The sequence below is a fragment of the Cyprinus carpio genome, chromosome B15 (assembly GCF_018340385.1).
Source record: "Cyprinus carpio isolate SPL01 chromosome B15, ASM1834038v1, whole genome shotgun sequence".
NCBI classification, from domain to species: Eukaryota; Metazoa; Chordata; class Actinopteri; order Cypriniformes; family Cyprinidae; genus Cyprinus; species Cyprinus carpio.
This window is the reverse complement of record NC_056611.1, coordinates 10,367,698-10,394,204: the sequence shown is the minus strand read 5'-3', so window position 1 is coordinate 10,394,204 and position 26,507 is coordinate 10,367,698. Positions and strand designations below refer to the sequence as shown.

The 26,507-nt window shown below is 35.9% G+C and overlaps 1 protein-coding gene across 4 annotated transcripts; it reads right to left on the bottom strand.

The window, feature by feature from the left end:
* Nucleotides 1–4,445: 4,445 nt before the first annotated feature.
* On the bottom strand, nt 4,446–26,459 carry LOC109087107 (high affinity cationic amino acid transporter 1-like). Of its 4 annotated transcripts, none has more exons than XM_042739171.1 (12): nt 26,150–26,459; nt 15,355–15,792; nt 15,087–15,245; nt 14,828–14,993; nt 13,610–13,743; nt 13,257–13,479; nt 10,166–10,302; nt 8,180–8,282; nt 7,372–7,580; nt 7,116–7,267; nt 6,912–7,020; nt 4,446–5,714 (listed from the first exon to the last, which is right to left on the bottom strand). In XM_042739171.1, the coding sequence occupies exons 2-12, from the start codon at nt 15,722–15,724 to the stop codon at nt 5,533–5,535; spliced, it is 1,944 nt and encodes a 647-aa protein (XP_042595105.1). In that variant the 5' UTR covers nt 15,725–15,792; nt 26,150–26,459; the 3' UTR covers nt 4,446–5,532. The 4 variants fall into 4 exon arrangements, with proteins under 4 accessions (XP_042595105.1, XP_042595102.1, XP_042595104.1 ...); XM_042739168.1 differs by lacking the exon at nt 10,166–10,302 and adding an exon at nt 10,755–10,894 and having other exon boundaries at nt 26,150–26,456; XM_042739170.1 differs by lacking the exons at nt 10,166–10,302; nt 26,150–26,459 and adding exons at nt 10,755–10,894; nt 25,126–25,678.
* Between the last annotated feature and the right edge of the window lie 48 nt (nt 26,460–26,507).

The window sequence follows — 26,507 nt, the reverse complement described above, 5'->3', positions numbered from 1 at the left end:
ATTAATATATTAGTTCACTGTCTATTTTTATATATATTAATTGTATAATAGCTAACAGGATATTGGTTTTGTTCTGGATTTGTCTTGCAGAACTGTCTCATTATCTTCATCATCCTCATCGAAGATCACTTCGGGGTTTGCTTTTGAAATTATTTAAACCCCAGAAAAATAAGGACAACAGCAAGATCAAGTGGGAACCAAAGGCAAATCAGGATAATTTATACACTTTTTCCATGGACAAGAATTCAGAAGTTAAATATAACATTGCAATCGATAAAGAGTGTACGCCTTGCTTAGTTAAAATAGAAAGTACGACGTGTGAGTCTTCTTCTCAAAAAGCTGAAAAGTTTCTTGTGAATTTAGATTATTTTGAAGATCTGGAATGGAAGGACTATACATCAAACAAAATGCCACCTTTTGCAGTTGAGACCTGTAAAGGATACATTATTGTTCAAAATGAAAATAAATTAGGATACATAAAGAAACGCTTATTTTCAACTGACACAAATCTAAAAGTAGATTCCAATTTAAAAGTCCTTGTTCAAAACTATGATGATGTTAAAGAGGAATACCTGACAAATGTTCAATTTAATGCTGAATTAGTCCAGAGAAACAAAAAACCAGATTTATTTCGGAATTTAACAATGGTTAACAACAACTGCCAAGTAATGAAACAGCAGGTGAAGATAGACAATAGCTTTGAAGAAACAACTACCTATGCAATAGGTAACACTTTGCTAATTGGAGGGTCAGTTGGTTTTAAAATAAAAGATATAGTCGACTTGGGTCTAAAAGTAGATATCAGTGCCACTGAAACTGAAACTAATTCAAATATTAAGAAAAATGATTATGGGTACATTCAGGATTTAGAAATTCCACCCCTCAGTTCTTGTAACATAGTAATAAACAGCAATATCCTTATAACTAATGCCCCATTCACTGCTGACCTCACTAGAGTCTACAACAACAATGACATGCGCACAACCTCAATCAATGGCACCTACAGTTATGAGAAATCATCAGAAATTAAAACAAACTTCGAGAACTGTGTCAAACTTCCTGGTGATTGTTTAAACAGCAAGCCTCATTAATTTCTGTCATGCAAAATGAATGTCACAATGTCATGCCTGTCAGAATTCTTGAAAAATCACCATTAAATCAGCTTTTAGCATGCAACATACCAGCATTTTCCTTTATTGCACATGCTTGTTCCTTATATCCAACCTCATGATGAGATGCACAGCACAACTACACCACCATCACAGTGTCATAATGGGATCATTGCTGTTACTGCTCAAAACAAATGCTTAAGTACATTACTTTAAAGAATTGTGTATGTGTGTGTGTGTGTGTGTGAGAGAGAGAGAGGGGGGGGGGTAATCAACATAATGTTGCAAATGCTGTTGAGTGAGATAAACTTTGATCCCAGACTCCTGGAATATTCTTTTTTAAAGCAGTGGTTCTCAACCTTCTTTACTCCAAACCTCTGGCACCCCTCAATACTGCAAGTCCAAATTTTTTGTTCACAAAATGAATAATCATGTATTAAAGCCTAAATTAATGCTTAATTCATCAAATACTAATGATTATTAAAGGTGTTAACTTATTATGAATTAACGAAGAGCTACCCTAACCTTCAACTAGAGTCACACATGAATAATAGCAGCCTTAATTTCATGTTAGTACATGTTTGATAGTTAATGAATTAATTAACATTTATGGGTAAACTAAATCAAACAGCCTCTTTAAGAAATAATAAGAAAAACTCTGGATTTGAAATAAAATAATTTAACATCATAATTTGAGCTTTTGACATGACATCTTCAGCTTAATGATTGATCTTGTCTGTTTTGTGTTGTTCACTTTCCCTTTAAACTCACCCTGCTGTGACTTATAAACAGCTTAATAAAAATAAAACCTCAAAATCCATACAGAACAGTTGCCCGGAAACAGTTCACTGTCCATCCAGACGCAGGCCGTGATGATAACGTTCCTCCCCTCTCTGACTTGAAAATCCACACCACATCTCTTAACTAGGCTGAATACTCGCTGTGTTAGTACATGTGTATTTGATAGAAAGTATAAAATAAATCATGAGCTGAGTTTAGTAGGTAGTTAACAGTGAATTAATTATGATTGGGCCCCCTCATGTAAAGTCATGTCAAAATAATGCATTAACAAGCCATGAGTTAATGTAAGTGTATGGGCAGTTAATAATGAGCTAATTAATATGGGCCCTCTCAAGTAAAGTCATGAAAAATGAATGCATTAACAAACAATGAGTTTATGTTAGTGTATGGGTAATTAATAATGAGTTATGATGGACCCCTCAAAGTAAACACATGACACAATGCATTAACAAATCATCAAATAAAAACCATTAAACATGCTGTAATAGTGATATGTATTCCTTTACACTGTACAACAATGTTGACAATGAAAAATGTTATTTATAGTCATTTTATTATTTATTTACATCATTTAACATATGTGGACTCAAAAGAAAGTCCAAACATACCTGTAAAAACACACATAAGGTAAAATATAAAGGTAAAATGTCGGGCGTCCAAAAGCTAATGATAATTCTAAGTGGTTGAGAGACCGGAAGCTATGAGTTGTGCCTCCTCAGAGGCCACACCTACAGCTTCCAAGCTCCGTGCAGGGGCGCGCCCTTCGCCTGCGAGAGGAGATCTCTCCTGACGGGAACCTCCCATGGAATGCCATCAAAGAGAGAAATCAGGCACGAGAACCATACCCGGGACCAAACAAGGATCTGGTACGCTAGTTTGTACAAATGGCGTGAGTGCAGACCCCCTTGAATCCAAACCTGTAAAAGCTTTGTTCGTCTTCGGAACACAATTTAAGATATTTTGGATGAAAACCGGGAGGCTTGTGACTGTCCCATTGACTGCCAAGTAAAATACACTGTCAAGGTCCAGAAAAGTATGAAAGACATCGTCAGAATAGTCCATCTGCTATCAGTTGTTCAACCGTAACGTTATGAAGCGACGACGAGAATACTATTTTTTTTTTTTTTACATGAAGAAAACAAAATATGAAATGACAAGAATATTTTTTGATTTGTGTCTTTATGAATTGACGTGGATAATTTTGGGAGAATATCTGCTGAACACAAGCAGCTTACACTCTTCTGTGTCAGCCGCGACACAAGGACATGTTTTCTACATGTATTTACACTTTGATTTGAATGAAAACAGCGCAGCAATGCAGCGTGGCTGACACAGAAGAGCGTACGCTGCTTGCGTCTAGCAGATATTCTCCGAAATAAATTTGGTGAGTCTGTGACCTTGTTAACCTGTGCTGGTCAGTGGGGTGTAGCACAGGTTAACAAGGAGGATGTGTACTCAAAAGCATTAACACAACATGTAAACCCATGTTATTGAAGCTACATGGCAATTCTTATATGCACACAGCCTGTCTTTTAAAAAAGGCATTACATATAGTCTATTCATAACATAAACTTAAAGGTGCAATGTGTAATATACGCAACAATCTATTTACAGAAATACAATATAATATACATAACTATGTTTAGAGGTGTATAAAGACCTTACCTAATTAACCGTTATGTTTTTATTACCTTAGATTGAGCAATTTAATATATATATATATATATATATATATATATATATATATATATATATATATATATATATATAAAAATAAAAGATACTGTGCAGAACCCTTAAGCTCCCAGGTCACTGGTAGGGAACTTGAGCTTGGAGAGAAAAAGATTAATAAATAAATAAGCCCCCCCACTAGGCTAAGCGGGGACATATTAAAATATTTAATACAATTAATGCAGCACCCATTTTTTTTTCACCATAATTATCATCATAATACAATATTTTATTTATGTATTTGAAGTTTTCTGAAACCCGTCTGTGATAGTTACCTAACTGAAGCTGCTGAAGTTTCTTTTTCCTGACAGTATTCTAAACAATTTTTAAGAAATTTGCAGCTGACTGACTATGGACTATTTTCCCTTTACATTTATCAGTTGGCCCCATTTACTTACATTCCAATGGAACCCAGATTATTATTATTAATATTATTGATTTTGGAACTGGATTGTTGATCTTTAATTGCTGTGACAATCTTGAAAATAGATTTTTTTTTTTTGACAACTGTTTGCTTGCATTGCTTACATTGGGTGTTAAAATACAGACAACTGACATTAAATCAGTCCAGTTGAAATAGCTACAGTGTACAAAAAAAAAAAAAAAAAAAAACCATACAAGAAACTTACTTTATAAACAAGAAAATCAATTGCAAGAAAAACAGCAAATATTTACAATAAATTTGCAGTTTGCTTAATTTTGACATTAACAATCAAATATACATTTATTCAATTACTTAAAATACTACGTAGAAAATGTACTGTGACTGTGACACATGCAATAAAGTGTCAGTGTTCATAAAAGTTCTGTTAAGGTTATTTTTAATGCAAAATATCAATAAAATAATGCAGTTTCAAATCAAATCATAATGAATTCTTTGGCTTTGTGCTTTTATACAAACAAACTAAAATTTGGAAAATAAAAGTACAACACAAAAAAGTCCAAAAATACTGTACAAAAATATTTAGCCCAACATCAGATGCAAACGTAGAACAGCTTTCAGAGAATCAGCATGCGCACAAGAGCTGAATGAAACAAACAAGCATTAGAATCCCCCTGAAGAGATTTTCCCAGATCCAAGTCTTTAATTGCAGTTTTTTCTCCCATCCCAAAGGTTGGGCAACTGCTTCATCAAAGTCTGAGAGGTGGCACTAGTATCAGCCACTAAAAGCCATTGTCAGTGCGAGGAGACATTAGGACCGTCAATAAAAAAGGGTGAGAAAAGGCACTGGAGAGATACAGACCAATCAAAGACAAAACAGCATCACTGCGATTTGCAGCATGTAACCCTTTCTCATATTGAGAAAACTGAATTAAAGCACCTTGTGTCAGCTAAATAAATATATGAAATGCCATTCTTCTGAAGCGGTGTAATTTTCAGTGTTTTAAAGCAAGGTCGCAGATAAAACAACTGTTGGTATCAGCAGATGTCTTTCTGAATAACCGGACAATGGTAAATCGGTTCGACATCAGTAAATTACATACAAAACGCACACACAAAGGGAATTATAGGTAACAATGCAATGTGTTTTGCTCAAAACAAAAAAAAAAAAAAAAAATTATCAAGCATGACAGCAACATGCTACAAAAATAAATAGATAAAAATAAACCAATTCGACAAAGGAAGAATCGACCGTTCCAATAATGCAGTGTACATCCTTATGTACACACAATAATCATTAATCCTGTCCTTCAAGTTTTACCTGAATAACAGGCAAATAATAATAGCCACATGTTGTAATTCTGCTTAAATGTGCTTCAGACCTACAGTAACACAAAGGAGACTGTCTTATAGCAGCTCTCGGTTTAGACGTTTCAGTTGTTGTAAGTCACATACAGCGGTATAGTGAGCACATACTGTCATCTGTAACAGGGTATATCAAGTGTTTTCTCAAGGGTCACTGCTCTCCTCTGCTCTGACATTAAAACCGTTCCTCAAGAAAGCCTCTTTCTCAGGTGTGGCTGGTTCGTTTGGCAATGTCGGTTTGAAGGTGTTGATTTCTTCTGTGTCGTTACTGGCCAAAGCCGCCTCCGTGCTGTGCCAGATTCCATAGCCAAAATAAATAACAAAACCTAGAAAGAAACACAGAAGGTCAAGGACAGCAGAAGACCTTGTACTTGTTTTCTGTCTGTAAGCAAGCCCTGTGTTCATTTATATGTGAGCAGCTCATGATCCGGTGTTTTCAGCGTCTCAGTTCACAGTAAATACAGTGCTGGGGAATTTTGGACACTTTATTTTGTCAGTTGCAGAATTTCTACTATTTCTGTAGGCAGTAGTTCACAGCATTTAACTAGATTTATTATGTAAAGCATTTGTAACGCATTCTGTTATCATAGAATTTTAACTCTTGCAAGTGAAGACATTAAGTCAAAAGTTTCGAATCGTTACAATTTTTAGCACTTTTTAAAAGTAGTATCTTGTTAACCAAGGCTGCATTTGTGTGACAACAAATACAGTAACAATGTGAAATATTATTACAATTTAAAATAACTTTTCTATTTGATAAGGCCGATACATTAAAAGGGAATTTATTGCTGTGAATTTTCAGCATCATTACTCCAGTCTTTAGTGTCACATGATCCTTCAGAAATCATTCTAATATTCTGATTTGCTGCTCACTTATTATTGGTTCAATGAACATAATTTATTTGAAATAGAAATCTTTTGTATCATCATAAATCTCATAGTCAGTCTTGATTTAATAGTGTAGCACTTTCCACAAAATATTTAGAAGCAAAAACTGTTTTCAACATCAATAATACTATGAAATGTTTCTTGTGTTGCCATAAAATGAATAAATAGCATTTTAAAATATATTAAATTGAAACATTTATTTAAAATTGTAATATATATATATTTTTTTTATCAAACATGCAGCCTTGGTAAGCATGGGCAAAAAAAAAATAATTAAATAAAAATCTACCCCTTTGGCCGGTATTATGATTAAAATAATTATGAAATTAATGTTTTATTTCACAGTGCAGTTGTATTACAATAGCAATACATTAACGTCTTGTTATTAATAATGATAATAATAAATATATAATATTCAAATCATTTGGAAAAGTAATTTTTTTTTTTTTTTTTTACTTTGTTCAGTTTGGTCACAGAAAACAGGTTTGAGTTCTTAATTTTGCTCTCAAAGTGCACTAAGTGTATTTTACATAAAAATTCCTAGGACCCTCCTAGAAGGTTCTACATCCACCCACCACAGTGTCATGCAGTCCTGTGCACAACAAAGAACGTCTGATGACAAATTATTGACTTACCTATGGCCATCCAAATGGCGAAGCGCATCCAGGTGCCTGCGTCCAGCTGCATCATCAGGTACACGTTAATGAACATGCTGAGGACGGGAAGGAATGGCAGCAGAGGAACCTGGGTACACATACACACACACCCGCCTATCTTTACAAACCGCTAGAAACACTTCTTATAAAATTCCCACTGTGTGCATGCAGGTATCCGTTTACCTTAAAAGACAGTTTTGTCTTGCTCTCAGGCTGCCGCCCTATTAACATGGTGATGATGAAACAAACCACAGCCAGACTGACAAGAACCGTGAGTGCCCAGATCTGAAATCCACCCTGAACCGCCACGACACAGAACACACACACCAGAACACCTGCACAAGGAGGAAGGGAAGCCGTGACTCACACTGGGAAGTCAATTCATTGCTGATCAAATTAGAACTCCAGGCTGATAAATGTGCTTCCACACGTGTCTAACCTAATACACTGGTGCAGATGTTGACGGTGAAGCCAGAGAGACGAGACGGCTCCTCGTTTTTGGGGGACAGAAGGTTGCTGAGGGTGCAGAGATCTTGAGATCCAGGCAGGAAACCAGCACTGCTCTCGTTGATGGAGTCGGCCTCGGTTTCCTCCTGACAGCTGGCTCTCTGATACTGGACATTCACACTGGGCTGCTCTGGCTGGTACCTGAGAGAGAGAAATATAGTAGTCTAACCATCAATTATGGTTATTATTGTTTACTAAAACTATTTCTATCATGACAAATCTTGAAAGATTTTGGCATGCTAATGGATATGACAATGTTAATGTATTTGATCGTGGCGGAATAGATCTGCTACGCTGCTGAATTGCTGCTGCTGTTGTTATATTATTATTGCTGCTGCTGCAAAGCAAGTACAGGAACTTGCTACTGCCAATGCATACGTCGATACGGTGCTGTGAGTATTTAAGACATACCGCTGCTGCACAAATAGCATATATAATAACCTGCAGCAGATCTATAAGGTGGAGCTGGGGATGTGGAGGGTTTCAGAGGAAGCCATTTAAATGTAAAGCAGCAAGCTTATTGGCTGCATATGCAAAAAAAATTATTATACCAAAATAATGATATGAATACACTGAAAGCAGGACTGTGACTTTAAAATGAATTCAGTGTGATTAAAAAGACAATAAGGCAAAATGATTAACAATTATGAAAAACGAAACAGTACTTGCAATATTAGACAGCAGAAATATCAAACTCTTTTGTTTTATGTTAAAGAGTCTTGGAAAATCTGAAGCCGTACCTCAAGACTAAGACACAGGCCGCGACTAGTGTGTAAGCCAGCAGAGTGCCAATGGACATGAGATCAACCAGATCTTTCAGATCAAACAGGAAAGCCATCACCGCTGTGGACAGAAGAGGAGTGTGTTACTGCAGGACAATGATTCAGCTGCATTAACTGTAATATCTATAACAAGTTCATGAATACTAATTCTGTTGTGTTAATAGTCGTCATCAGAAATACATATTAATAAACTACCATTCAAACATTTGGGGTGAGTAAGATTTTTTATGCTTTTTTTTTTTTAAAAAAAAGGTCTCTTATGCTCACCAAAGCTTAATTTATTAAACATACAGTAAAAACTGAAATTTTGTTAAATATTGTTACAATTTAAAATACAATTTATTTCTGAATTTTAAGCAGTCATTACTTCAGTTGTCTATTTCACAATCTTTCAGAAATCATTCTAATATGCTGATTTGCTGCTCAAGAAACATTTATGATCAAATATGACATTTTATAGTTGATCTTTTGTAACCATGTAAAGGTTTTTACCCTCACTTTGGATCAATTTAATGCATTCTTGCTGAATAAAACTATTAATTTCTTAAATTTGACCCCAAACTTTTGAACAGTAGTGTTATTTCAGTGTTAACATTAATAGTGAAGTGTAAACATAACTTGTGGCATATAACATATAACTACCACCAACAAGTCAGTAAAATAGACAATATGTTAAAACCTGTCAAAACATTAAGAAATGGTTAGTGATGTGTGATATTTAAAGAAACAACAAACAACACTATTCACTCATGTAGATTATGTGTGGCCCGTGTAATGACACCATTGCATATCCTGTTAACAGCTGGTCCCTTACTTATAAAAAGACATCTTCCACTAGCAGTAACACAGTAAAAAATATATTTGTATAAACAATGTTTGCATTTAATGCTTAACATGCAATTAAAAGGTTTTAGGTTTAACTAAATGTACCTTGGTGCATCCTTTATAAGTAGGGTTCGGAACCGAGAACAGGTTCTTGTTCAGAACCGGTTCTGTTCTTTGAAAAACATCGGAACCGTAAGCAATTTCTACGTTTCGGTTCCATATACGGTTCTGGTGCGACATGTGACCAAGCGCTGTGAGCAGCCTTCCCCTGGTGTTCTGACGATTCAGTGTTTCCCATAAAGGATGTCACAAACCAAATAACAGAAACGCCACCCTTTTTAGATTATTTAGTGTACAGGTCAGTTCAAGAGTGATAAACAAAGTGATAGAAAATATTTGTTTTCATGCATTTTAAATGTTTAAAAATGTGGAAACCACTCACTGCATCACACCATCTCCTTACTGCATTATTATTTGTAAAATAGGGGCTTTATGGAATGTGTGTATACCTGGTTATAAGTATAACCGTTTATATTTCATTAATTTAGGGAAATTAACAAGTGTCTTAGCCCTCAAGGGAAATTTTGCCAACCGGTTTATTCCTGCTTGAAAAGCTAAATGTTATTGATAGTGTAAAAAACATCAACTTTGAAGCACATGCTGATTGATGGACTAGCATTACTCAACATTACTTAATACCTCCCAGCAACACTACATTCAATGAAGGTAAAATAGTAAAAAACATAATAATAGTTCATTTAAATGGAACCACAATTGGAACCGGAAAATTTCTAACAATACCCAACCCTACTTAAGAAGATCCGTATACTGTAATATATGTTGAATTTTGACATTGCCAACCCTTAAATCAAGTTGACAGTAAGTAATAAACAGTATGATTTTAATGGAACCGGAATCGGAACCAATAGGCAGAACCGGAACTGGAAAATTTCTTACAATTCCCAACCCTATTTATAAGTATAATTTTTCAAATATATTACATTATGAATTACGCTTAAGTGCTTTTTCACAGGAGTTTGATCATAAATCTTAAGGAAAAAGTGACATGATGAATTCTACTAAAAACTAAGGGTTAATCCGTTTCTCCTCTACGCTTACCGGACAGAAGCCCGGCCGCCATGGTGGCGATGATGGGCGTCTTCCTCTCACTGATGCGAGACAGGAAGCTGAAGATGAGACCGTCATGTGCCATGGCAAAGATAATGCGTGGCAGTGGGAACATGGAGCCTAGCAGACTACACAAGCAAGGGAGGGAGAATAAGTGGATATAAGATCTGAATCTGAACCTAAACATAAGCCCGGTTCAGAAAATCGCAGATGCCTCTAGCCTCACCACTAAAGCTGAACATAAAGGACAGCAAAAGCTCAATATACCCCTTATAGTTCAGCTCCTCGAATGAAATGTAACTTCATTTGAAGTTTACACATTTTGTATTCATAAATGTGACCAAAATGTACATCTGTGTTGTTTTGTAGTCTACTAGAGTAAGAGTTTAATGTCACTGCTGCAATTCTCTGAATATAAAGGCTTAAATAAAGCCTAATGTTGGCACCAAAAAGCAGTTGGGTCATGGGTCATTTTTTGGCATTGCTGGAGTTTAGTGGATAAGTTTAGTCACGTGCAGTTTGAGAGGTTGTTGTCCTGTAAAGAAGCGAGTCTGTCAGTAGTTTAAATGAGCATCCTCACCTGCCACTATGCCTGAGGTTACAGTGGCCATTATAGGCGTTTTGGATTTTTCACTGATGTTTGCCAAGAACTTGAAGAGCAGCCCGTCTTCAGCCATGGCCCATATTACACGGGGCATTGGGAACATGGAGCCCAACAGACTAGTTGAGGGGAGAGAAACAGATTCAAGCCATGCAGTGCAGTTAGCTTGTGCATTTAACATCTACTGAAGCTAATTAGCTTTACAAATTTGCCTTTAAAGTGTCATGAAAAAGCAAACCATATTTTTTGAGATCCTACAAACATAAACTACCATTCAAAAGTTTGAGGTATTTTTATTTTTTTAATAATGCTTTTTTTTTTAACAAGAATGATGGTACAGACATTTATGATGTTACAAAAGATTTATATTTCAAATAAATGTGGTTATTCCAAAAACAAAATCTTACTGACCCCAAACTTTTGAAAAATAGTACATTTGCACCTGATAAAAGACAATTTACACCTGAATGATGGTTCTGAAAAATGTTTGTCACAGCTGAACACAGCAAAGAGTTTAAACAAGCCAATCAGAGACCACGTCTGGGCTAAGCCCCGCCCACTTCAGGTCTCTCATTCCATGAAAATAATTATTCTATCACTTACTATACAGGTCCTTCTCAAAAAATTAGCATATTGTGAAAAAGTTCATTATTTTCCATAATGTAATGATAAAAATTAAACTTTCATATATTTTAGATTCATTGCACACCAACCGAAATATTGTCAGGTCTTTTATTGTTTTAATACTGATGATTTTGGCATACAGCTCATGAAAACCCAAAATTCCTTTCTCAAAAAATTAGCATATTTCATCCGACCAATAAAAGAAAAGTGTTTTTAATACAAAAAAAGTCAACCTTCAAATAATTATGTTCAGTTATGCACTCAATACTTGGTCGGGAATCCTTTTGCAGAAATGACTGCTTCAATGCGGCGTGGCATGGAGGCAATCAGCCTGTGGCACTGCTGAGGTGTTATGGAGGCCCAGGATGCTTCGATAGCGGCCTTAAGCTCATCCAGAGTGTTGGGTCTTGCGTCTCTCAACTTTCTCTTCACAATATCCCACAGATTCTCTATGGGGTTCAGGTCAGGAGAGTTGGCAGGCCAATTGAGCACAGTAATACCATGGTCAGTAATCCATTTACCAGTGGTTTTGGCACTGTGAGCAGGTGCCAGGTCGTGCTGAAAAACGAAATCTTCATCTCCATAAAGCTTTTCAGCAGATGGAAGCATGAAGTGCTCCAAAATCTCCTGATAGCTAGCTGCATTGACCCTGCCCTTGATAAAACACAGTGGACCAACACCAGCAGCTGACATGGCACCCCAGACCATCACTGATTGTGGGTACTTGACACTGGACTTCAGGCATTTTGGCATTTCCTTCTCCCCAGTCTTCCTCCAGACTCTGGCACCTTGATTTCCGAATGACATGCAAAATTTGCTTTCATCCGAAAAAAGTACTTTGGACCACTGAGCAACAGTCCAGTGCTGCTTCTCTGTAGCCCAGGTCAGGCGCTTCTGCCGCTGTTTCTGGTTCAAAAGCACACGCCTGATACAGCACTCTGGGAACAGCCTATTCGTTCAGAAATTTCTTTCTGTGTCTTACCCTCTCGCTTGAGGGTGTCAATGATGGCCTTCTGGGTTAACCTCTTACCTATGATTGCGGTTTTTGAGTAATGAACCAGGCTGGGAGTTTTTTAAAAGCCTCAGGAATCTTTTGCAGGTGTTTAGAGTTAATTAGTTGATTCAGATGATTAGGTTAATAGCTCGTTTAGAGAACCTTTTCATGATATGCTAATTTTTTGAGATAGGAATTTTGGGTTTTCATGAGCTGTATGCCAAAATCATCAGTATTAAAACAATAAAAGACCTGAAATATTTCAGTTGGTGTGCAATGAATCTAAAATATATGAAAGTTTATTTTTTATCATTACATTATGGAAAATTATGAACTTTTTCACAATATGCTAATTTTTTGAGAAGGACCTGTATAGTCATTCATTACAGCTTGTGAGACACCACTGAAATACTTGTGCAACATGTTTGACTGTATGTACATTTGTAAGAGTTTTTCATGACACTTTAAAACATGAAACAATATCTAAATCATATTAAAATAAAACATCACAATTACTTCAGAACACTGCAGCTGAATTAACTTAGTAGTAATTCATATATTAATTTCCACACATCTTTATGCCTCACAGTTCAGGTATTAAAAGAGTCAAATCATGGAGAGTAAAAAAATAAATAAATAAAATAACTTAAAAAATACCATAACCACTTTAAATAATTTCAAAATTAAAATAATTTGCATTTTGTGTAGACATTTCCATTTCTAATGTCTTTTTTTCTGAAGACGTCTGGTGCCAAAATGGCACAGAAATGACATACTGCAGCTTTAAAACAAACAATGCTATGCAAATACACAAACACACCCCAGAACGGACATAACTTGTAAAGCACCTGTGTAGTTCTTACCTGGTGGACAAAGCACAAAGGGAACCAACGGCTACTGCATACGTCGCCCCTTCCCAGCCCACATATTTGAAGGCCACAGGGAGAGGGCTGTTCTTATCCAGCATGTAGTACGGCATCATCATCGTGAGGGCGGCTGATACGCCAAAGTAGGCGACGAAACAGATGAGAAGAGATGCTACAATGCCAATAGGTATCGCCCTCTGAGGATTCTTCACCTCCTCACCTGAATCACACACAGAGAGGAAAAGGCCTTTATTTACACAGGAAGCCAAAAAAAAAAAGCTTTGGAATGCATCTCAGTTAGATCCGACTCAAAAGCTAAACCGTGTTGTCATAGGAAAGGAAGAACTCACCTGTTGTGGCGATACAATCAAACCCGACAAAAGCATAGAAACAGGTGGCAGCACCGGACAGAACTCCAGAGAAACCGAACGGCATGAAACCACCAACACCCAAACTCTCTTGAGACGGCAACAGCTCTGACGTACTGCAAACACAAACAAGTACTTAGCTATAGTATCTCCCTCAGACAAAGACAACAATATAAACCATTTCTAGGAGCATTAAACATTTCATTTTTCACATTATGATATAGATTATCATTAAGACTTTCCTTGTAAAATTTCATTTGATTTAACTGAATTTTATGCAGACTGTAGAAATTTAAAGAAAAATACTATAATAGAATTACAGAATCAAGAAGTTGGCATCTAAATTGCTTCCTAGCAATCTTACATTTATTTTTATCAAGATTGTTTTTAAGGCTTTCCTTGTAAAATTGCATTTGATTATTATTATTACCGTAGTAGTGTAATTTTAAAATTTAAATTACTGTATCTTTATGATATGCAAAAATGAAAGGCAGTGCAACAAATGCTACAATTTAAATATATTTATTTTCAAGGGGAATTTTTGGTTACCTTATATGCAATGAAAAACGTCCCAAAAACAGGCATCATTTTCTTGTAAGTTCTGCTTTCTAAATGCATGTTATTGATCTTACTATAAATGGTTAATTCATGCAAATATTGAAATTCTTCATTTTGTGACCCTGTAATGTTTAATCCTGTCATATTTCAATCTTCTGGTGAAAATGACAGACGGTGGAGCAATTACTGTTTTGAATTAGCTTTAATTTTTTATACATACTTTCAGTTTTTTTTATATTTTTTTTTTAGTTTTGTTTTGTTTTATTTTGTTTTTTTTTAATTTTGGTTAGTTACATAATATTTTCAGCTTTATTTAAATTAAAACTAATTATTATTATTATTATTATTTTTTGTATACAATAAAAACACTGTGACCACATCTCAAAATCCAATCAACATCTGATCTTTTATGATAATGTTACACTCAGATGAATGTAAAAAATATGAAAAAAAAAATATGAAAAAAAAAAAAAAAAAAAAAAAAAAAAAAAAAAAAAAAAAACTTTCACTACATAATCATGACTTTCAGCAAAACATACTTTCCCCTGTTTCTATTTTGACTTTGAACAATAATAAAATCCACATTTCACAAGATATACCATGCTTCTATCAAAGGGAAAAAATTTTAAAAAAAATCTTTACTTCTCATAGGATGTTTGGTTGAGGATTTCCTTAGGATCCAGGCTCCAGTTTTTGAGGGTTCCTTTGATCAAGCCCGACACGACCACAAACATCAGGACCAGAACATTGATGCAGGTGAACACTTTATTGATCATAGCGGACTCTTTCACCCCAAATGCCAACAAAGCTGCAGAACAAACACAACATATATTCATCTGTTGCATTCCTGAACATACACAAACTGAGGTATATTTGTACAGTCTGACTCTCAGTGGCTTACCTGTCAGTGTGAGGATGATGAGCACAGCAAACATGTCGGGATACTCTGCTAACAGTCCAGGGGCCTTCATACTCATGTGTAACCTGCAGAAATTCTCTATATGTTTGCCAATGAGCTCATCAAAGGTCGCACTCCAGGCCCGAGCGACACTGGACGTTCCTGAGAGAGGGAACATTATAAGTGTGGTTAGCCAATATGGGTTAGAACTATTGATAGTTGCCATTTTCAGGCCAGATTTAGGCCTGACTACTTGAAGCATTCTTCTCACCTATGATATAAGACAGGATGAGGTTCCAGCCAGTGATGAAGGCCCACAGCTCGCCCACCGTCACATAGCTGTACAGATACGCAGAGCCCGTTCTAGGTACACGTGCTCCAAACTCAGCGTAACACAGTCCGGCCATCACTGAGGCTAATGCTGCAATCAGAAATGAGAGGACGATAGCCGGACCAGCGTTTTCCCGTGCCACGGCCCCGGCCAACACATAGACACCAGCGCCCAATGTGCTGCCCACTCCCAGTGCCACCAGGTCAAAGGTGTTGAGGCATCGGCAAAGACGAGACTCTTCTGTGCTGCAGTCGACCACCTTCACTCGCAGAAGCTGCTTTCCAAAGCCTTTTACGTAGGCAAGGACCATGTTGATTTCTTCAAGCAGTCAGACACACGTGCACACACACACAAGCTCTTCACTGTAGGGCCAATGACCTGGACAAACAAAAGACCATATAAACATGATAAAAAGTCCATTAAAGTTTGCTTCAAGTAAAGGTTATTAACAAATTCATTTTTAGTTTTAATAAGTTGCCATTTTTACCTTTACTCTGTATTCCATTTTAGTTTAAGCAATTGTTCTGATAGTTCAAATTGAGTTGTTGCTTGTATATTAAATATATTTATATAGAATATAAATTATATATAAAATATAAATGTATACATGTAAATATTTTCAAGATATATATGCTACTGTATGTTTATGTATTTATATATACATAAATATACACAATACACACATTATATAAACAAAAACTTATTTTGGATGCAATCAATCGTGATATATATATATACACACACACACACACACACACACACACACACACACATTGGTGAATTTAGGCATCTCAACATAATAAAGTACAGTATGAAAAATGGATATTAGTTTTAGACATTAGATAAAATATATAACAATAACTGTTTTTATATTTATTAGTGTTTTTACAGATTAATTTAAGTGAGCATAGATGAAAGTAAAGGTAATCTAAATCAAAGTGAATTGTCAAATTTAATTTAATTTAAAGAAAATTATTATAATAGAATTACAGAATCAAGAAGTTGCCATCTATTTGTCTTTATCTTATATTTATTTTTGTCAAAATATTTTTTTGCATATTTATTTATTTTCAAATTACATAATATTAAATATAAATTCAAAGTTGTAAATTACCTGCAAGGTAAATTACTGCATCGAATTCAGTGCGACAATCCAAAATCAATTTATTTGTCTTTATCTGCCATACTAACAATGTTTTTCCCTCCATTTACTTTGTTTTATTTCATTTCAGTATACAGTAATGTTCTTAAATAGCGCAGTGTTAGTTTATGACATGTATACAAAAAATTCAATTAAATTGTAAAAACAGTCTTTTTAAATCTCTGAATTCTTAAGTTACTAAATGATGCAAGAAGTGCGATCCTGACATAAGCACAAGAGTGATGATATTTGAGCCTGGTACTACCTCCACAACCAGCGTGATTTCTCTTACTCATCGTTCCTGTAATAGCTGTAAGCCAAAAGCAGACTGGACGCAAGCCGGGATATCACTTGAACTTTACAGTAGGATCTTTTTATAAACACACAAGTGCAAAGCTAACGTCACAGATCATATTTAGAGAGAATAAGACACACATGTAATAAATACACTGTACGCTAATAAACAGAATGACGTGCACTCACGGGTGTTAGTCCCTTTTAGAGTTTACAGTAACAAGACACCTTATTTCATCAGCTCATAACAGGAAGATGAAAAGCTTCTGATATTTGGGTCATTCTAGGTCTAATTTAAATACTGTGTGTGTTCACTTCTCACTGCTGTGTGTGTGCACTTGGATGGGTTAAATGCATAGCACCAATTCCGAGTATGGGTTACCATACTTGGCAAATGTCACGACTTTCAATTTTTTTTTTCACTTTAATGCTAAGTATGTATATATTTTATATTCAATGCATAAAAAACAACTGAATATGCCATTAATGTGTTCTTGACATGCATTACATTAATTATACTGCTATTGGTTAAAATGCAATGTCTAATTAACAATATTCCATTCATGTTTGATTACACAAAAGAAATACATCAGAAGATAATTTAGTCTGAAATACTAAATATTAAGTTTGAGTCTCCCAGAAGGCCACTGAGAAACCCTAAAGCATGTGAAATAAATGGGTTTCATTGCATCATTTAGAGAGCAAAACCAATAACGGGTTTCATGGGAAACTCAAATAACAAACAGCAAGACATCAAATCCACAGAGGCCGCTAATCAGAGCGCTCTGAAGTTTCAGATCTTTTTCTTACCAACTCAAAATATCAAAGCGAGGAAATCCTCACAATACAGATGAAGTCCGGTGATTCTTTTCTCTGAGCTCTGGCTTTGGTTCAGCACCTCCTCCAGTTATCAAACACAATGAGGATTTGTAAAGTAAAACCTCTGATTATGCCTTTTCTCTCTAAACTTGTAATAAATACAAGCAAGGGGAGGTGTTCAAACCTGTGTCTGCCTGTAGCACGAGTCCAATGCCTTTGTGGCAACTAACTCATTAAAAGCTCGGGCCACAAATAGCACACGGTGAGGTCACGTGAAGACCAGCAGCTGCGGTGGTCACTGAAGCCTCTACAGTCACTGCATCAGATTCTGGTTTCTGCCTTCTGTCACGAAACACCTCTGACACTTAAAGCGAGATAACATAAAAGTTGCTAATTATTTTGTTGTGCTAATAATTTACTCATGTCATTTCAAAATTGCATGATTTTTTTTCTGTGGTATACAAAAGAAGATGTTTAGAAGAATGTTCACATTGCTCTGTAACAAAAAAAATATTCATAATGGCCATGCCTGTCAAGATTAGGGCCCTATGATTTCAGCGATGCGGAAAACGTGGACGGAATCAAGGAATCCAGTCATAAAAACGGAATTCACATTTTAATTCACAGCGGAATGTCACGGAATTTGTCAAATTTTGAATGAATTAATCAAAAGGTCATTACACGTAAATCAAATCACGAAATGGACTAGTATCTGTAAATATTAAGCCACAAAAGTCGATTTAAATATGAATCCTGCATGTTCTGCGTGTGTCTGTTAATGAATGGCGCAGATGCCGGTTTCATTTACTACACACACTGAAGTGCACGTGATGCTCGCGGTGTTTTTCAACGTCTGCCGTCTCACTAAATGAGAACGTAAACACTTGAACAACATCTCCAGAACGGCTCTGAGAGTGACTTCATAAGCATGACCATTTGATTTGAGTAAAACAAGCATCATATCACATACACAGAACTGTAAAGGTATTCACGGCAACCCGTCAAAATAAAAGTCGGGTTTGATTTGAAAACATGTGCCTATTACTATTTTTCAATAGAATGTACATAGCCTACTACTACTACTAATTAGTTAACTAAGTTTAACTAATTTTTTTTAATATTTTTTTGTTTTGATTTTAATATTTTTTTTTTTTAATTGTTTTTTTTAATTATTTTTGTTAATTATACATGCTTTTTTAATTTAACTACTGAAAAGGAGTCAAGAAAAAAATAAATAAATAAATAAAAATAAAAACTATTTCATAGGGCCCTACAAGATCTTAAAAGTATGAATCCCCTAAAGACGCATGGTGCTGGATATTTAGCAGTGAAAGAGAACTCATTTTGCTATTTGTGGGTGCTGTCTGAGCGACTGCTTCTCAGCACTGTCAGAGAGGTGCGTGCAAATGAAGATGGGGGTATTAAACGTTAATTTTCGCCGCTTTATAGGCCATGAATGGAATACACACACTTGTATGTGTCAAAATGCCTGTCTTTGTGAGTATCCTCACAAACACAGTAAATTAGGTCTTAAGTGAAAGCACACAGCTAAGAAACAAAACAATTTCAAGCCTTGCACATGTAACAGTACACTGGATCCGGGGAGCTCTTAAAGTGACAGCAGTCTAGTATTCCTGCTGTCGTTCTTTCAAGTTAAACAAACAACAAAAGAGAGATAATATTTCATTGCTCTTGAATAAATCACTTATGCAACTTTAATAAGAAGAAATATATTTAATTTATAACAGTGAAGAATATGCACTATTTTTGTACATTTAATTACTTTATACAATGTATGCAGCATTTATTATTTGTTCTACTGTAGTTTTTGTCCTATTGTTTGTGATTACTTTAATCGCTGACTGTTTACTTGTCTTCGGTAAGCTTTTTTTTTTTGTGATATTGACAATGGTGACTAACAAAGCATTAAAATACATTAAACTGTTATGTTCGGAGCATATGATATGATATAACACTTTATTGTCAGACAAGTCTGAAATTTTTCTTGCATCACAGTATCTATGTTTACACAATCAACATGAAGGCCTTGCTCACTTTATGCTTTAATGGTATGCAAGTTCCTCAGTCAAAATATCTTCTTTCAAGTTAAGACGGTAGTATTTTTTACTTATTTCAAATCTTTTAAGTCATCTTAAGGCGCCCCCATGAAAGTTTCCTGAGGCCACCTAGTAGGTCCCGGGCCCCTGGTCAAGAATCACTGGTCTAAACTAAGAAAAAACAACTACTTATTAGGAATAAAAGCAGGCTCTTCTGAAGACATTCTCAGTGGATGTCAAACATTTATGTTCTGGGGGCTGTTTTTTTGTAGGAAGGGCAATGGAACAAAGCCTACGTACTCTACAGCCTAACATTTCTGTGTGGCAATACATGATTGCGCAAGGCATACTGGAACATCTGCCACTCACAGCCTTGAAGAGTAATAAGCACATCCATATCTAATTTAAACTTCCAAAGCAATGCACGCATGGAAACTCGTGCTTCTGTCAAGTGTAAATTCCGGTAAGTGGGCTGGTAGAGGGCCTTGCCCCATGTTCCACCAATCACAGAGCACCGGCAGAAATGGGAGGCATCTGAACACATCAGCCGGACACATTGTGTTCACACACCTCTTCAATCAGGTCACGATGCCCAGGTCAGTTGACGCTAGTAGGGCCATATGATATGTTTAATTTTTTCCCAAATTCCTTTTTATTTTTTTCCAAATTCCGTTAAAAGTTTTCTGGATTCCGTTTAGACAGCAACCGCATGTCTGTGCCATTCACACACACACACACACACACACACACACACAAACACAAACACAGAGGACACAAAGAACATGCAGGATTCATATTTAAATATTTTTTTGCGGCTTAATATTTACTAGGGCTGCACAATTAATCAAAATTAAATCGCAAAGGCGATAAATCAAGATTGGGCAGAAGCTGCGATTTTCAAGTGAAGCATGGTTCTGTGATCAGCAGTAAATCGCCAAACGAAGGCCAGAGGGTGCTGAAACTCCAAATACGCCTCGCAGAAGAAACACAGGAAATGCCTTTAGCGGTTGCTGAATAACTAATTTAACTGCTTTCATCGATTCCACGTGACTAATAAACACACGACTACAACAATATTTGGTTTATCTGAGTTTGTCTTATAATTTTTATTATAATAAAGTTTATAATAATGCAATGCTAATCAACATAGACTTTATTTATTACTGCTTAGAATACTATGAAATATGTTGTGTGCCTTATTCTGTGTAAGTAGCCACATCATCTCACAGAAGGATTGATTTCAAACACTCGAATGATGTTATGAAATGAGTTTGGAGTAAAAATATGTTATTAAATGTGGTATTTTCACATGATTTCAGCTGGAGCAGCATTCACTACAGAGCCGTAGTTCACTGACAAGCTACGCAAACAGCTTTCATAAACGCAGAACGATTTCTTCGATTTCATTATCACGTGATTAAATCATCTGCTATTATGAACGCAATTTTGCGTAGCTTGTTAGTGAACTATGGCTCTGTGTAGTAAATGCTGCTCCATCTGAAAGCATGTGCTAGAGATTTACTACTAATCACAGAACCGGCTTTACTGACAAGATACGCATGACAATCACATTCGCTTAATCGTGCAGCCCTAATATTTACTGGTACTAGTCCATATAGCGGTTTGAATTAAGTGTAATGACCTACTTTTGAAGAATTCATTCAAAATTTGACAAATTTCATGACATTCCGCGTTATTCAGTGAATTCCATTTTTATGACTGGATTCCGCTATTCCGTCCGCATCGTGGAAATCATAGGGCCCTATTCTAGGGCTGTGTATCACCAGTCACGATATGATACGCATCACGATACAGAGGCCACGATACAATACTTATCACAATACAGGACTGCACTGAATTTCACCTCAGCAGAATTTAGTAAAACAGCTGTTTATTAAACACTGCATACTATAGTGCCATTTCTAACTATTGGCGGAGCAGGCAGCTGACCTCTGCATTATGAAGGGCATATGTTTTAATGTTTACATTAAGCACTCCCCACCAGGTACAATATTCTGATTGTTTGCATTTTTAGGCCATAAATAATAATGTACTCGTTCTAATAAATTTACACTGTAATGTACTCATTCTAACATATTAAAAAAACATATTTCCATTGCTGGTAGGATATCATTGCACAAATTAACTAATAAAAATTAGAAGAGTTCTAAACTAATGCACTTTCTTCTGTATCTAACACACATGCTCAGTCACTCACGCAGATGACGTTGCGGCCGCACTCAGACATTCAGGAACAATTTTTTTAGCGCTGCCCCACAATTTTATCAACTAAATAGTTTAATCGCTCAAGAGCTACATTTTCTTTGTCAATAAGGAGCTGGTTACATCATTGTTTCTAAAGGAATTAAAGTCACAACTTCACTGTTAATAGAGGTAATTCATACATACACAGCCTCTCTCTCTCTCTCTCTCTCTCTCATAAATGAACACTTGATGAATTACACTTTTCTGAGAATAGAATATTGAAGTGGAAATTGCAAAACTGCAAGCTAACCGGTGTTTTCAGAAAATAAGCGCATTTATCCCCAGTGAAGAGAGAGCACACATGGTTGCCAGGTTGACAAAGATAAGTAACACACTTAGCAGATATTTCCGTATTGCACAAGGTTTCGGGTATTACATCTCTTTATATCAGACAACCCAGTTCTGTTCCTCTGCGGCCTGATTAAACCTGGTTGGTGCCTATATATTGTGCTCTATTCATTATTTTTTTTTTAGAAACCTTGCACTTTTCTACTCAATTTTACACAGTGTTCTTGTATTCAAATTAAGCGCAGTCCACTGCTGCACACGTGCCACAATATCGATACTGAGACAGCTGTATTGATACTCGCATCGTCAAATCTCTGTGACGATACATCATCATATTGAACACACCACCAATTCCTGCTGGTAACAAGACTCGAGACTCGAACCCGCAACCTTCGGGTTACAAGTTTGACTCTCTAACTATTAGGCCACAACTGCCCCACAAGACTATTTGAATAAATTTTAATTAAAGGAGAATTTAATTAGAATAAAAACAGCAACGTTTCACCTCGTTGCTGAGAAATTTAAAGTTGCTTTCCAATAACAAAGCTTTTTTATTGTTATTATATGTCACACAACAGCGTTGACACTTTATGCTGTGTATACTAAATGATGTGTGTGTGTGTGTGTGCTATAATGAAGACCGTGTATTAATACAGAACAGTGATTAAACTGACAGGAACTATCTTTGAAGCACACACCTTTATGGATAGTCCAATCAAAGAGCAGAGGCCTGCCAACACCCACACCGATTAAACCAGCCCAATATTGTGCATGATGCATGTCATCATGCCAATGTTAAATTTGTCTCCTGAAACCTGAAGGGTATTAATAATGAAAAACAAACCCACCCTACGGTGATGTGAAACCACAAACATCCTCAAAACAAAATAGTGATGACAGGTGATTTATTGAAGTAACCTATAAACTTGGCCTATTCATGCCAACTTTATAACTGCAGATCTGATCATTTTACTGTCCAAACAAAACTCTGCCAAGACAAAGTCATGACATTTTAACTCGACGTGCCCTGAAAAGCAAACACAGTCCACTGCCCTTCAACTCTACAGCAACACCTTCACTGTCAATGTGCTCTGACTGACGTGTCAACATATTAAACACATATATCGGCTTGAATCAAACCTTATCAGAGATGGTCACACACAACAAATTCACATTTTTACAGTTCCAACAGCCCGTAACATACACACCCAGGGCAATTCAAATAAAGCTTTTGTATAAATTAGGTAATCACTCAATACATTGAAATAATTTGAAATTTTAGCTCTACATTTTTTACCACACAGGCATTAAAAAGCATTTTGTGGATTTTTGCAGAATTTATTCACTTCTTGACCATATAAATCTTCATTTTACAACACTCCTGAAATCAATATAGCTTGCACCTTCCTCAAACACCAATATTTAAACACTATGTGATAAACAAGGGCAAAGTCACCTTGACCATTATATTTGCAGTTTGTTCATAGCGTTTCAAGATACAGAGAAAACTGTCAAACAACATTACATTTGATTATTTTCTCCGAATCAGTTCAAATAGCATTTTAAAATCCTTTTAAACGCTGATTCAATCATTCATTGCATCATCACTCAAAAATGTTTACATCACATCTTTCATTTTGCCATTTTTTTTTTACTATGCATTACTATGTGCTGCATGACTCAATGTAATTCTTTTTTTTAGAAATGTGCATTATTTTTTAACTAGAGTTCTACTCTATTTTTTAGATCTTGAATCTAATTAATTTCGATTTTGAATCAAACACAGGCATAAAAACCAAAATGTGACCCATTTGGTTTTTGTTTGTTTGTTTTTTTATATAGAGAGAGAGAGATTTATACATCATCTGAAAGCTGAATAAATAAGCCAATATTTGGCTGAGACACAACTATTTGAAAATCTGGAATCTGAGGGTGCAATTTTTTTTTTTTTAAATATATATAAAAAAAAGATTATTGAGAAAATCACATTTAAAGTTGCCCAAATGAAGTTGGAATGCATATTACTATTCAAAAATTAAGTTTTTATATATTTGAGGTAGGAAATTTACAAAATATCTCCATGGAACATGATCTTTACTTAACATCCTAATGATTTTTGGCATAAACGATAAACCGATAATTTTGACCCATACAATGTATCGTTGGCTATTGCTACAAATATACCCGTGCAACTTATGAGTGGTTTTGTGGTCCAGGGTCACAAATTGGTTTAACGTTTTGACAATTTAACGTATAACATACAGCGCTTACTACTATGATCCAAATTTTAGTCAAATAAAATTTAAAGAAATTGAAAATGTAAAATAGGCCTAATCGCAGAAGCTGTTCTTCACAAAGAGCATGATGCATGATAACAAATGTAAATGAAAACAAAAGAACTCCCTCTTCCTGATATGACGCTTTGTAAACAAACCCAGCATCACTGTACACAAAACTTTAAGCAATAAATCATTATTAAATATAACAATGCACACTACAGATAAACTGTTCAATGTTTATACATGAGGTTAAAATGGATATAAAGTTCACTTTTTTAAGTGTACACTATATAATTCTTAACATGCCATTGGTTAATGTTTGCTAATGTTATTAAAGGCCCTGCGTCACGCTGCATGCGCAATGATCAGTAAATAGCTTTTTTTGAGCATAATGTTGTTCTTTGTAAATGATATTCTCTTTCACACTGTCTGTGGGTTACGTGGATATGAGTATTACATGTGAATACTGGCTGTGTCGGAATCATATCATCTCTATATTTTGCTTCTGAGCAAACTAATCCATCTTGTGTTCACTGTCTATATGAAACAAAACGTAAACAACGCTTACTGCAAACAGTCCGTTTTCTTCGCATCTGCACGATTCCAAAATGAATGACTTTATTATTTTTCAGAACGGCGATTCTTGCAGAAAGACGAATTTGCAGATATACAAAGTAGGAAACAAATTTCCCGCATTTTTTTAAACGTCATAGTAAAACGCAGCCACGCGCCCCAAACAGACACAATGCGGAACAGTGTTGCCAAGTCCGCGGCTTTCAAGCGGAATTTGTCTACTTTGACACTGTTTGTGTAACACCCACAATTGTAGCAATTGGGCGGGTTTTGTTGTGAAAACCTGGCAACCCTGAAGTTCACGTCATTTAGTGAATCGATTAGTTCAGACGGTTGATTTCAATTATTAAATGTGTATTATTTACACAGATACCATCGGATTTTTATTTTTAACTGTGTTTGTTTCTTGACAATTTTACTCTTAAACACAGTGGTAAAGTAGAGGTTTCGAGAAAGGTTTCAGGCGTTTTGCGAAACGGTTCCTTCGAATCACAAAAAAGAATCAATTCAACACAATGCCTCGTGCGCGAATCTGAAAGATGGTACAAATACCAAAACCGCAGCAAACAGTTTAAAACCACGAGAACGGCCAAAAGTAAACACTAAATACCACAAATCGTCTTTGTGGTCTTGCGTTTCATGGGTTTTGTTCGTATTTTGGTTATTTGATTCCGCTACAATACAATGAATCGCAAGCACGCTACTATACAACATGCGAGCGCCGCTGCCTATTCCCAATTACCCCCTAATTCTGGAATAAACGGGTAATAATCACAACAGATGTGCTTAAACGACGCGAACGGGTTCCCATAACAATAATACGGCAGGCAGATAAACTTCTGAACGAATTCATGCGATATCTTGCCATCTTTCAAAACTGAGGTGTTGCATCAGCCTTTAAATGGAGAACAGCACCATGTGCGCTGCAGACATAACACGACGCAGGAGGAAGGTATTCAGAAAGAAGGATTAATGTACAATATAAAACTATTGTTTACATGCACGTGCCTCATTCTTACCTGGTAACGTACGGATCCCCAAATTCAATTCGCGACCTCAAAACGGACTGAACGAAACATAAAAGTCGGCGGACAGCTGGGGGTTGACTTTCTATTCTTGCTTCTTCTTCTTCTTCTTCTTCTTTAGGGGTTATTTATGGTTATTCTATTCGTACTAGTACTACTTTACAATAAAATACTACCCCTTCAACCTTGAGTAAACACAACCCACGAGGCTATCATTGGCGGTTCGCCTCTAACATCCTTCCGTGTGCCTCTGCCAACACCCAAACACGAGAGCACCGACGCTGTTTCACTGCGAAGCCAGCGGTCCTGATTCGCATAGTCAGGTTTATTGATATTCAAAAGAGCTACTTTT

Coding starts and splice junctions, on each gene's coding strand:
- LOC109087107 (XM_042739168.1), bottom strand. CDS start 15,724: ATGGTCCTTGCCTACGTAAAAGGCTTTGGAAAGCAGCTTCTGCGAGTG. Junction 14,994..15,086: donor CATCATCCTCACACTGACAG/GTAAGCCACTGA, acceptor TTTGTTCTGCAG/CTTTGTTGGCATTTGGGGTG. Junction 13,744..14,827: donor AACCAAACATCCTATGAGAA/GTAAAGATTTTT, acceptor TTGTGTTTGCAG/TACGTCAGAGCTGTTGCCGT.